The sequence below is a fragment of the Perognathus longimembris genome, chromosome 2, assembly GCF_023159225.1.
Source record: "Perognathus longimembris pacificus isolate PPM17 chromosome 2, ASM2315922v1, whole genome shotgun sequence".
NCBI classification, from domain to species: Eukaryota; Metazoa; Chordata; class Mammalia; order Rodentia; family Heteromyidae; genus Perognathus; species Perognathus longimembris.
Window position 1 is genome coordinate 123,043,735 of NC_063162.1, and position 14,082 is coordinate 123,057,816.

The 14,082-nt window shown below is 38.5% G+C and overlaps 1 protein-coding gene across 2 annotated transcripts in view; it reads left to right on the top strand.

Moving 5' to 3' along the window:
• Positions 1 to 309: 309 nt before the first annotated feature.
• Positions 310 to 14,082, top strand: part of Phf14 (PHD finger protein 14) — a 126,048-nt gene continuing 112,275 nt past the window's right edge. The window contains exons 1-3 of one of the 2 annotated variants that reach the window (XM_048340085.1): positions 310 to 434; positions 903 to 1,013; positions 9,066 to 9,847. In XM_048340085.1, coding sequence (XP_048196042.1) covers position 434; positions 903 to 1,013; positions 9,066 to 9,847 — 894 coding nt within the window. In that variant the 5' untranslated portion in view covers positions 310 to 433. Of the gene's footprint in view, positions 435 to 512; positions 748 to 902; positions 1,014 to 9,065; positions 9,848 to 14,082 lie in introns of those variants that run through there. The other variant, XM_048340084.1, reaches the window with a different exon arrangement.

The following is a 14,082-nucleotide window of genomic DNA, read 5'->3' on the forward strand; positions in this document are numbered from 1 at the left end:
GCCGGTTTTCACTTCCTCCTTGTCAGAGCCGTATCCGGGTCAACGCTTTTCCTATTGTCTCAGGCAGCCGACCTCAGACTACAATTTCTGGGTCTTTTGTAGCTTCTGGTGCAGGCCAATAAAGTTTTTATTTTTTATTTTTTTTTCTTCTAGTTTTAACTGTGGACAATTAACTTCCCGGGGCCCTCCGGGCTGACCTGGCTGCCCGGACCTGCGGGCGTCTCTGGCCGGGGTGGGGCGCCGGGGGACGGGGCGCGAGCATCGGGGGCCGGGCGGGGGTCGGGGCGGGGGTCGGAGTGACGGGGGGTGGGGGAGGGCCGCACCTGGGGGCGCCCGGTGAGGTCGGCTAGCATCCTCTGGACTTGCCTCCGCGGCCCCGGGCCCCCCGCACTTTTTCCTAGGTCTCTCCAAACGACCACCTCGCCGATTCCTTAGTAAGTGCATCCGAGGCCTTGTGGGGAGCGAGGGCCGTTTGGGCTCTGGTGGAAGGCAGGGCTCGGGGAGCAGGGTGTGCCAGGCCGGTCCCGGGGTGCTGGGCCAGTCCTGGAGTGCCGGTCCGGTCCCCGGGTGTATGTTGCTAATCTCTCCGTGGGCTGCTTTCTCTCCTGGGGCTTGCGTTTTCTAGTGACTGTTGAGTTGTCCATAGGAAAGACCCGAGGCAGTCGCAGGAGCATCTCCATGAGATGTGCAAGGAGGGGGGCAGTGGGATTTTTGCCTCTCCCAGGGACCCTGAAATTGACCATGGAGGTATCCAACCTTCTCCCTCACCCCAGCCCCCACCCCAGCCTTCTGCGACAACTGAAGACAAAAGAGCCTCTTGATTTTTTCCCTCCGCAACCCCACTCTCCCTGGTATCCGGTGTGATTGTGAATGACCATGTCATTTTTTTTTTTTCTTAATAGTGGATCGCAGCTCCAAGAGGAGGCAGGTGAAGCCTTTGGCAGCTTCTCTCCTAGAAGCTCTCGATTATGATAGTTCAGATGACAGTGATTTTAAAGTTGGAGATGCCTCAGGTAAATGTTTCCTTTCTCTCCCCTTGGCTCACCTTTCCTAGAGTGGGGCTTACTTTCTTTATTTATTTTTTGGTAGCCTTTGTGAGACAGAATCAGCTTTGATTAAAATGGGGAGAACATAAACTTCGTTTATTTTGTTCCGTAGGTTTTCTGCATTTCCCTAAGAGCCTGTCAGTAGGTCCTGCCATTGCTTCTGTTTTCCTTTGATACTTCCTCAGAGATAACTGGATGGCAGGAAGGACTTTGTCCCAAGTCACAAACATATCTCCAGTACTCTACACTTTACACTGTTTATGCTTATTTCATGGAAAGAGGAAAAAGTAGAGCGTCCTTAAAGTAGAACATCCCCCAAGAGTAATGTAGATTATGAATAACTCTGAACAAAGTTCTCTTTCCTATCATGTGGCACCCTCTGTGGAGAGGTCTGCCTTCCTGCCTTCCTGCCTTCCTGCCTTCTTTCCTTCCTGCCTTCTTTCCTTCCTTCCTTCCTTCCTTCCTTCCTTCCTTCCTTCCTTCCTTCCTTCCTTCCTTCCTTCCTTCCTTTCTTCCTTCCTGCCAGTCCTGGGGCTTGAACTCAGAGCCAGAGCACTGTCCTTGGCTTCTTTTTGCTCAAGGCTAGTATTCTACTCTTTGAGCCACAGCACCACTTTTGGCTTTTTCTATGTATGTGGTGCTGAGGAATCAAACCCAGAGCTTCATGCATATGAGGCAAACACTTTACCACTAGGCCCTATTCCCAGGCTCGAGTTTTGCTTTCTGTTAGGTCTCTTACTACAATAAAGTTGAGCACAGTGAAAATTATACATTTATTTATTTATTGGTGGCAGTGGAGTTTGAATTTAGAACCTCCTCACTGCTAGGCTAGTGCTTCACTATTTCAGAGAGGTTTCCAGTCCTTTTTAAGTGTAAATTATTTTTCAGATAATGTCTCACTGTTTTGTGTCCCCCATAGGCCTGAAAACATAATCCTCCTACCTATGCCTCCAATGCAGCTGAAACTGCAGGTGTAGATTCCAGTTTATTTGTTAAAATGGAATTTTGCTAACTTTTGTGGGGAATGTTCTTGAGCAAGCTCCTCCAGATCTCTGCTTCCTGAATAGCTGGAATTATAGGTGTGAAACACTTTGCTCATAAAAAAAAAAAATGCCTACACCAACAAGAACAACAACAGAAACAAGAAAAAAAAACTTGTATTTTAAATTATAATAGGAGCTGTACCTCATAGATTCTGCTTTTTGGAAACATTTGAGGTGTGATGCATGAATTGTATATGATATAGAAACAGTTTGAGAATCATTCACACAGAGTACGAAATTGAAATACAAACAGAAGTGTGTTTTTCTTTGTATCTTTTGTTCAGTGTACCTCATTTACTTAATAAAATTTTAACTGAAGGAGTCTGAGAAACAATTATATGAAGTATTTTATATGAAAAAATGAGCAATAAAATTATATTTCTACCTCTTTTTGATAGAAACTTAGATTAATGAGAAATAAAATAAGAACCTTTCCAATTTTCTTTTTTCCTTGAGCTTTAGTGGATCAGACCCAGGGACTTCCATATGTTAGGCAGGTGCCTATGAGTACCAATGAGCTGTATGTCTGATCCCTCTAGAAGTTCTTAAGTATCCTTCCAGAGAGCTTGTTTTGCTTTGAGATAACTTGCACCTTTCTTCTGGGTGTGTGTGTGTGTGTGTGTGTGTGTGTGTGTGTGTGTGTGTGTGCCTGCCTCCTAGAGATGGTAAGAGGGATGAGATTTGGGAGATTTGTGTTCATGTTGATTACTTATAATAGTATCAGCAAGTTGGATTTGCATCGTGATTTGCTGAAAATTTTTGGTTTTATAATCTCAATTAACTTCTACAGTAACTCAATGGAGGAGATACTTTTTTTTTCTTTTACAGGTCACTGGGTTATTGAATAATGAGTTTACTCAGGCAGTAATGCTTCTAATAGTTTCGACTCCAGATTTTACTAGTTATCTTACTAGTCTTTTCTCTAGTAGGTACTAAAAATGAATGGTTATTTTAAATTAAAATGACATGGTTATTGTGGTTTCTAATTTATCACTCTCAACAATCAAAAGTTGATATGTTTATCTTGATTAACTGTTAACTTTCACTTCTAAGCAGCTCCCTTTTGATTTATTTACATTTGACATTTTTAAGTAACATGCTTAGATTGGCTTGCATAATTTTTCATTTACCCTATTCTGTGTGTCATTTAAAAAAAATCATCTTAAGATCATTTTATGTCTCTAAGTATAAAAAACACCCAAACAGTATTACCATTATCCTAGGAGATAAAAACAGTTTTAATTATGTGCTTTTCAGATGGCAAGGTAGAAAAGAAACAAAAATTGCTTAAAAAAAAAAAAAAGCCCTCCCAATAAGATAAGCAAGAAAGTAATTCTTTTGTGTGTGTGTTGGTCCTGAGGCTTGGAGGCTTGAACTTAGGACCTGGGTGCTGTTTTTGAGCATCTTTTGTTCAAAGCTAGTACTGATCCACTTAAATCACAGTTCCACTTTTGGATTTTTCTGAGTAGTTTATTGGAGATCAGAGTCTCATGGACTTTCCTGCATGAACTGTCTTCCAACCAGACTCTTCAGATCTTGGCCTCCTGAATAGCTAACAAGTAATTCTTGACAAGGTTAAACATTACTGGGTGCCCAAAAGAAATAAGTCTGGAAAAGTAGAACTATGTCAAATAGAGACTTTAGGTTAATATATTGGAAGGTTTTTTGCTTTACTTTAAAAAAAATTACTATACATTAGTTGCAAAAGGAGGGGTTAATTGTAACATTTTCGTGCAAGTACACAATGTATCCAGGTACACAATGTATTCAGGTACACAATGTATCCAGATCAAACTCCCTCCCTTTGTTCTCTTCAGTCCTACTTGCCTTCTGCTCCCTACCTTTTTTTTTTTTTTTTTTTTTTTTTTTGGTAGGTTGTAGGTCTTGAACTCCTGGCCTGGGAGCTGTCTCTGAGCGTCTGTACTCAAAGCTCGTGCTCTACCAGCCACAGTATCACTTCTGTTTTTTTTTTTTTTTTGGCCAGTCCTGGGCCTTGGACTCAGGGCCTGAGCACTGTCCCTGGCTTCTTCCCGCTCAAGGCTAGCACTCTGCCACTTGAGCCACAGCGCCACTTCTGGCCGTTTTCTGTATATGTGGTGCTGGGGAATCGAACCTAGGGCCTCATGTATCCGAGGCAGGCACTCTTGCCACTAGGCTATATCCCCAGCCCTCACTTCTCTTTTTTGATGTTGTTGATGGTGGTCGTGGGCTTGAACTCTGTTCCTGGGTGCTGTTCCTGAGCTCTTCAGTTCAGGCTAGAGCTCTTCCGCTCAAGGCTAGGACTCTGCCTCTTTGAGCCACAGCACTACTTCCAGTTTTCTGGTGGCTAATTGGTGATAAGAATCGTATGGACTTAACTGTCCAGGCTGGCTTTGAACTATGATTCTCAGATCTCAACCTCCTGAGTAGCTAGGATTGTACAGGCCGCCGATCTGTGAGCCATCAGTGCCCAGTGGCTTCCTGCTTTTTAAAACAATTTTAACAGGTTCCATTGTTCTGTTTTCATACATGTACACAAATCACTTTGACGATATTCTAAATGATGGTTTTCATTGTCAGTACTATTGGCATTCTGTGTTGGATAATTCTTTGTTGAGGAAGAATCTCCTGTACATTACAGGATGTCTCACCACATCCTTGTCCTCTACTCTTCCTTACCTTCTCTTCCTAAAGCCCCATCTTGTGACAAACATTCTTCCTTGAAGCTGAAGTTTATCCTCTGGGGGAGTATTTGCCCTCACTAGAGAATGAATGATTTAGATCTATTCAGAAAACATAAGACACAACTGTACATAGTGTCAGAAGTCAAGAATGAGTTGTGTTGACTGGCTTTGGTCAAGAGTGACTCAGAATTAGTCAAAGATGAAGCCAAGTTGATAACTCACAATTAACCATTTAACTAGTGATCATTATGTATTTATGTGATCATATATACATAAATACATATGTACATACACACATACACACACACATATAGTGGGGCTTGAACTTCGAGTCTGGGTGCTGTCCCTGAGCTCTTCAACTCAAGTCAGCACTCTACCACTTGACCCACAGTCCCACTTCTCTTTTTCTTGTGGTTAATTGGAGATAAGAATCTCAAGGCCTTTCTTGCCTGGGTTGGCTTTGAACTTCAATCCTCAGATATAAGCCTGTTAAGTAACTAAGATTTACAGGCCTGAGGCACCAGAGCCTGGCTCTTGTATATATTTTTGTACTAATCATTTTGTACTGTATCAATGAATAGACTAAGATTGATGAAATTATTGAAGCTATATTATATTGCAAAGTTAAGGTAAAGCTGAATTGAGTCACAATACTTTTATTTGTTTAACATTTATCATGGTAAAGCTTGGTTATAATAATATTGATGGTTATATTAATTTTTATTTTATTATTGAATATTGTGAAGGGATTCTTGAAAAGCTGGCTTTTTAATTCTCTAACTGTAGAAAAATTCCCTGACTGTTAGTTGAAATTACTATTTCATGAGATTCTGACATGTGTTGTATACTTGAAAAATATGACTTTTTATTTAAATAAATGGGAAATAGGATTTCAGTTTTAAAGATTTTTTTTAATGTTAAAATATTTTTAATAGATTTGGGATTAACTCTGGACTTTGCCTATGATAGCTTTATTTGAAATTTCTAGCTCACTTCACTATATTATATATTATTCCCTTCCTCTTTCTTCTTCTTCTTTTTTTTTTTTTTTTTTTTTTTTTTTGCTAGTCCTGGGCCTTGGACTCAGGGCCTGAGCACCTTCCCTGGCTTCTTCCTGCTCAAGGCTAGCACTCTGCCACCTGAGCCACAGCGCCCCTTCTGGCCGTTTTCCATATATGTGGTGCTGGGGAATCGAACGGAGAGCTTCATGTGTAGGAGGCAAGCGCTCTTGCCACTAGGCCATATTGCCAGCCACTCTTTTTTCTTCTTTACTTTTAAAAATCTGAACCATTTATTTAAGCCATCATTACATTTAGTTTTATCCTTAAGACATGCCCAGGAGAGGCACACACACCTCTTTTGGACGGCAGGGCACAGGAAGGCCATCGCTTTGCACAGGTAGCTCGTGACCAGCTTTGCAAAGAAACAAAGAATTTTTGGGCTATAGCACAATGCCAGGTCCACTCAGAGATGGAGGCTGGCCAAAATGGATGGGACTGGGACCCGTGGCTCAAGCCTGTAATCCTTAACTACTCAGAAAGCTCAGACCTGAGGCTAATGGTTCAAAGCCATCCTGGTCAGGAAAGTGACCATGAGACTCCTATCCAATTAACCATCCCAAAAACCAGAAGTGGAGGTGTGGTTAAGGTGGGTGAGTGCAAGCCTTGAGCAAAACAAACTTTGGTACAATGGCCAGGCCCGAGTTCACGTCCCAGGACTAGCACAAAAGAAGTGAGTAGTTTGGCTTCATGGAGTTTGTCAAGGTTTAACAGACAGACCTCTACTTGCCTGCAGTGTAGGGGCTTAGTTCCCTGACTTTGACTTTAGAGGGAATCTCGAGGTCTCAGGGTAAACTTTCGAGGGCTTCTCCAATGGAGCTGAGCAGCCCAGAAGGCTCAGGTATCCTGGGCCTCAGGCTTAGGGATGGACAGGGTATTAATATGTCATCAGGCCCAGGAATGGGCTGGAGGTTCAGGAGGGGCAGGAAGCTCAAGTTCCTGGTCCAGCAGGCTGGTATCCAGCAGCGCGTCCTTACAGCCACAATCCTGGGCCGCGTTGTCTGTGGTGCCCTCACAGGTGCAGCTGGAACGGAGGCTTACGAATGTTAGATTTGAAATGTGGCACAGAATGGGTCTTTGACTTTGAAGTAACAGGATTTATTTATTTTTATTTATTTATTTATTTATTTATTTATTTTTTGCCAGTCCTGGGCCTTGGACTCAGGGCCTGAGCACTGTCCCTGGCTTCTTCCCGCTCAAGGCTAGCACTCTGCCACTTGAGCCACAGCGCCGCTTCTGGCCGTTTTCTGTATATGTGGTGCTGGAGAATCGAACCTAGGGCCTCGTGTATCCGAGGCAGGCACTCTTGCCACTAGGCTATATCCCCAGCCCAAGGATTTATTTTTTAAAGAGAAAATCTCTTCAGATTTTTTTTTCTTTGCAGACTGTAAAATAATAGGCAGTCGAGGACCTAATTTTTTTTTTATTGTCAATGTTACCTACCAAAAATAATATTTCCATCCTATGGTGCGCATGTAACAACAAGTGATGATTGACCATATAGAAATTAAAGAAATAATTTGATTTACCTGGTCAAATTTGATATATTGTAGTCTTTGCAGTTCGAGTGTGAGTAATATATCCTATTTGGTACATGAAGGGTTGGACAAACTACTAGGATTTGTGGGAAAATTTCAGATTCTTCTAGCAATATATTCACAAATATAACATACTTGAATCTCTTCAAAAACTTATATATTCATGCAAAAATTTAAAACAGAACCAAGGGTAGCAGTTTACCTCTACATTAGATATTAATAGCGATAACCAAAATAAAGCCATAAAATTCTTGCCAAAGTTGCGATAGTCCTAATTTGTATCTATTAAGTTTTTATTAGTAAAAGGCCTTTTAGAATATTGAGTTAGAAGAACAGAATCTTTTTTGTTTTTTAAAATGTATTTTATTTATTTATTTATTTATTTATTGAGAGTCCTGGGGCTTGGACTCAGGGCCTGAGTACTGTCCCTGGCTTCTTTTTGCTCAAGGCTAGCACTCTGCCACTTGAGCCACAGCACCACTTCTGGCCATTTTCTGTATATGTGGTGCTGGGGAATGGAACCCAGGGCTTCATGTATAAGAGGCAGGCACTCTTGCCACTACGCCATATCCCCAGCCCAGAACAGAATCTTTTTATCTTCATCTTCTAGCACTTTTAATTGTGGCATTATTTTTACAACATTTCAGTTTTCTTTAGTCATTGTTCCTAAGAGCTCGTTTTCTACCTTTTAAGTGCCCAGTCAAAACTGTTTATTTTGTAGATTTTTATTTAAAAATGTATAAAAATTTTACCAGAGGTGATTTTTGTCAGTTGAATTTGTGTGTGATTTAAAAAAAATATTTTTTTCTTAATGATTGTAGAAACTTTGAACTGAAAGAAGTTGTTTGAAATCTGTGAAATTTAGAAATCAAAGTAGATTTCTTTTGGTGCTGGTATGGGCTCTTGAACTCGGGGTCTTTTGCTCTTGCTTGGCATTTTTTCCCTTCTACTTAAAGCTAGTGCTCTACCACTTGAAGCATGCTTCTATTTCTGGCTTTTTGCTGGTTAGTTAGAGATGGGGGTTTCCAGGAGGTTTTTGCTCAGACTGGCTTCAAACCAGGATCCACAGATCTCCATATTATGATATGAACAATATTCTAATAGGCAAGAATATAAAAACTTCTCTTGCATCTTCCATTCTTATGGCATTGCTATTGTCCCTTTATCAGTAGATTTTGATCTAAAAATTAATCTGATGTATTAGGGTTGTGCAAGTTGACTTATAAATAGTTATGGCCATTCTGGATAAAGAAAAAATAAATGAAATGGGTTTTGGGATGAGATTTATCTTGTTTTAAACTTTTTGTTTTGTGTATATATTGTTTTTAAAAGAAACAAATTTTTTTTCCTATTAAACTAAAACAAGTACTCATTAAAAATTAATTTTAGAAAAGTATTGTTTCTAGGATACTAAATGAACTAAGATGACACAAATGAGTGCTGCTTTTTATACAGTTAACATCCAGTTTTATATAGTGTAACACAAAGTTCATATACTCATCTTCACTAATGCTATATTGAATTAAAACCATTATACCAACTTCATTGATTTATTATTTAATCTGGTTGGGAATGTCTATCATTCTTTGACTTAGATTTGTTTATATTGTTTTGCAAGTTATTCACAAGTTTTGGTGGTTTCATTTTGTGTCAGTGTTGTGTGTGTGTGTGTGTATGTATCTACATATGTGTGGTTTTTTTCTCATATTTTTAACAGATTCTGAAGGGAGTGGTAATGGAAGTGAAGATCCTTCAAAAGACAGTGGAGAAGGTTCCTGTAGTGATTCTGAAGAAAATATTTTAGAGGAAGAACTGAATGAAGATGTTAAGGTTAAGGAAGAAGAACTTAAACATTCTACAGGGGAAGAAATACTGTCATCTGACAAACCATTAATTAAAATAGAAAAGAAAGAGGAAGAAGAAAATGGAGAGAGACCTAGAAAGAAAAAGGAAAAAGAGAAAGAAAAAGAGAAAGAGAAAGAAAAGGAGAAAGAGAAGGAAAAAGAAAAAGCAGCTGGATCTGATAGTGTGGCTGTTTCTGCTGCTGCCACCACACCAGCCACAAGCCCTCCCACAGTAAATACATCCCCTTCTGCACCCACTACAGCAAGCACCACAGAGGAACAAGTCAGTGAGCCCAAAAAGTGGAACCTTCGTCGAAACCGACCCCTGTTGGATTTTGTATCCATGGAAGAGCTGAATGACATGGATGATTATGACAGTGAGGATGACAATGACTGGCGGCCTACCGCAGTGAAGAGAAAAGGGAGATCATCATCTCAGAAGGAAGGAAGTGATGGAGACAATGAGGATGATGAAGATGAAGGAAGTGGGAGTGATGAGGATGAGAACGATGAAGGCAATGATGAAGACCATAGCAGCCCTGCTAGTGAAGTGGGTTGCAAGAAGAAGAAGAGTAAAGTTCTTAGCAGAAACAGTGCTGATGATGAGGAACTGACCAATGATAGCCTGACACTATCTCAAAGCAAGAGTAATGAGGTAGATTAACCCAATTTTTATGATATCTGTCTGTCTGGGGAAAGGGAATTCTTTAAATCATTTTACTCATTTTCTTGAGTGGCTTCCTTGAATTTTATTTAGCTATGTTAGTCAATGAGAACTCTGAAAGTTACATTTATTAATTTGGTCAACAAACTTTTATTATCAACTATTTGTTATACTCAAGGAGTTCATAATTTCTATCCTCAAGGAGCAAAAGATAAATATTTTTATATCAGTAGCCTTGGACACTGATAGTTTCATTTCCCCTTTTTTCTCCTTCTCTCTGATGTTCATAAGATTGCTAAATTGTGCTGAGTGGATTATGAGAGCAGTTCACTTTTCTTTCCACTTAGCTTAGTTCATATTCACAGACATATGTAGGGCTTTACAATTCTGTTGAAAGGGACAGCAAACAGTTTTATTACTGTCTCAGACTTTGAGAAATTTAAAGATTAAGTCCTTAAGCAGCTGTAACATCAATCATCATTATAGTCACCAACCTTTGCTTTGTGTATACGGGAGTAAATATGGACTACTTTTACATTTATTTAGTGAACAAATTCTTTCTGCAAAGAAATGAAAGAAAAAGCAAACATTCCATCATAAACAAATATTTCTATCATAAAACTACAGTAATGACTCAGTTCTTCCTCTTGAAGTTCTACTACTGAAAGTTAGGCTTATCCATTGGGTCCAGAGATGCAACAACAGTCAAGACTCTTCAGTCAAACACATAATCTGTCTCTTGTCTGTGTGTTTATGTATATGTTTTTCTTCAAAGGAAAGCTTGAGTTGTTGTCTTTCATGTAGATGTACCTATTACATCACATGTAGAACTATAAAAATTCTGTCATTTTTTGTTAATGTGGTTATAATAAGTCACTAAAAATTGCTTCTTTACCACTTTTTTTGGTTTATTTTCCATGTCATTAAAATAGCTTTAATAGATACTTTTTCCTTCTTATGCTTTATTTGTTCTTCCATATTTTTCTCCTTACAAATTTTACTTAGCAGCAATTATTTAATTAGGTTTCTTACAGAATTTGGTGACCTTTTTTTCTTGCCAAAACAATGTATAGCAAGTTGTTGGGGGTTATATGTGAGTGGAGATAAAACAGCAGCTTAACACGTTGAATTATAAATAATGATTAATGTCCCCAAGTTGCTCACTTTTTTTTAATGACAAATGTTGCCTGCCTCAGATGTTATCCTAATTTTTATCTTTAGGTAAAGGAAAACTCATTTGGGATATTGTGCTGTATTTTTTAAAACGATACAGCAGAAGCTGTTTCATATTATTAATGCTATCTTCAGGAAGTAGAAATTTGGAAATCTGTTAATATTTCATTTAGTCATGCATTCAGTTTCTACCATATATATTGCTTCATTTATATTATACTGATATTCAAAAAAGTAGTCTGGGTAAGGAAGGAGGGAGTGTGGATAAGATTTAGGCTAAGGTGTTGGGGATAACTTGAATATGTTCAGAAATGTAACGTGTATATTACCAACTAATAAAACTACAATGCATAGCAGTACTTGAGGCTTTTTAGCTCACAAACTTTTTAATTTATTATTAATTTATTATTATTGTGTTGGTCTTGAGGCTTGAACTCAGAGCCTGAGTGCTGTCCCTGAGCTGTTTTTGCTCAAAGCTAGTGTGCTTTTACTTGATGCACAGCTCCACTTCTGGCTTTTTGGTGATGAATGAGAGAGAAGAATCTTCCATACTTTCTTGCCAGAGCATGCTTCAAACCATAATCCACAGCCTCCTGACTGGATAGGATTATGAGTGTGATCCCCTGGCACCAGCTTAGACCAGGAAATTTTAAATTCATTTAAAATCACTTGGGATATTTAGTTTTTTTCTTTGTGAAAGAGATTGTAGTAAATACTAGGACCTTGAATTTATATGCTAATTATCCCAAAGTCATTTCAGGAATGAGGAAGGATTTACATTTCTCTCAGAAAATGTTCTACCTAACGGTTTCTTAGATGTATTATTCAGACTCTTCAATATTTTGTGATCATTCTAGCTCTATTTATGTCTCTCAAACTAGTTAATATTAAATTCTAATTAAAAGGTAATCAATTTGGATCATTTTTTAAATAAATTGTCTATTTTTATTATCTTCATATTAGAAGAAAGATGATTAAAATTAATCCTTGCTGCCCTGTGGCCAGTGTTTTACTTAATCTTTCTAGTTATCTTAGATAGTGATAATTGCTAAATATTCATTAGATTAATATATAGATAGGTGATTGTATTTGAAGTATTATATTTTTATTGCTTTTACTTTTAAGTTTTTAGATACAACTTTGTAATAGAGATGGCACTACTAAAGCTTTAGAAATACAAAGCAATATTTAGTTTCTAAGAAAGTAAACGTTTCCTGGCTATTGTCAGGTGGATTTGTAGAGAAATGTTCTATCTAAAGAAAGTTTGAAGTTTTTTAGGGAAATTAAAATGTTTTTGAGTAGGGTCCTTTATAGCTATTGCTTTCAAACATTTTGGCCCCAGGACCCTTTAAACTCTTCAGAATTAAATAGTTCCCCTGTTATTATTGATGTCGATTATCTGTTGATATTTAAATTTCAAAATAAAACTTAGAAATGTCAAAAAGCAAGACCTACTAGAAGCAGACAAGTTATCCCATTAGTATTAGTTATCTTCCTGAAGCTTTTGGAAAACTTCCCACCCCCATGAGCTAACAAGTGAGGAAAGAAAGGGCAGTTTTTATGAACATAGGCTGCACCAGTTGGATCCTCTGATAGAATTTCCTGCTGTAAAATCCAGTATTTGATAAGTGTTTTTTCTGCAGATGGACACACTATCTCCAAATGAATGTATTTTTAAGTGTAGTGTACTCTAGTAAATGCTCTGGTAATATGGTTGTATCTTGTTCAACCTTTTATACTGATGCATTCAAGACTCACTGTTTTGCCCTTTGGACTAAGGGGCAGGTTTTTGAGGAGGTCAGTGTAGTTTTTTAGAAAATGTCTCTCATTTTTATGACTTTGTACCTGAAAATTTGAAAGAAAATTTATACATAACAGAAATCATGTCAATAGAACCATCTACAAGTGCAGGTAGTTAAAATATTTGGCACTATTTATAAATAGCTACTTCTGTTTAGATGCATAATTTACTTACCTGTTGTCTTTTTTACTTAGGTGGCTAAGATCTGAGGATGGCAATTGTAAGCTAGTTTAGGAAGGAAAGTTATTGAAACACTTATCTCCAATTAATTAGCATTTTTAAAAAAGCCAGAAGTATAGCTGTGGCTCAAGTGTTTAGAGTGCTAGCCTTGAGGAAAAAAAGCTCTAGGACTGCACTCAGGCCCTGAGTTCAAGCCCTGGGACTGGTGCGCGTGTGCATGCACAAAACATTTTCCCTAAGCATCCTTTCCCCCAACGTGGCAGTTTTGTAACATTGTTCAAGTATTATTTGAGATTCTGATAAATTTCACTTTCGATTAAAACTTAGAGATAATTAGAACTTAGAAATTAAAAGTTAGAAATAATTATTGGTGAAACTCTCTCTCTCTCTCTCTCTCTCTCTCTCTCTCTCTCTCTCTCTCTCTCTTTCTAGTTTTGGGGCTTGAGTTCAGGGCCTGGGCTCTGTCTCTGAGCCTCTCTGATCTCAAGGCTCTACCTTTTGAATCATAGTGCTACTTCCGGCTTTTTCTGTTTAAGTGGTACTGAGGAATTGAACCTAGGGTTTTGTGTATGCTAGGCAAGCACTCTATCACTAAGCCACATTCCCAGCCCCTCTCATCTCTTTAATTCTGGTTTTGCCAGAGGTATATAGAAATTTAATTCTAATATGAGGTAATATTATGGGTTGAGGGATCAATTTTAAATTTCAAGATAAAAATAGTTGTTCACTGGTTATCTAGTATCCAATATATTCCTTATATAGAAATTACATTAGATTCCATTAAACTGTTCTGTAGTATTAGAGTTATTACAGAAGATACATAGCCAAAATGAGTAATGTATTTGCCTTTTTATTTATTTGTTAACAATGCTTAAACTTATGTTGTATCTATTATTATTACTATTATTTATTTATTTTTATTTTTGCCAATCCTGGGGCTGGGACTCAGGGCCTGGATGCTGTCCCTAAGCCTCTTTGCTCGCTTGAGGCACAGCACCACTTCTGGCTTTTTCCCCCCCCCCCCGTTTATGTGGTACTGAGGAATTGAACCCAGGGCTTCATGCATGGTAGG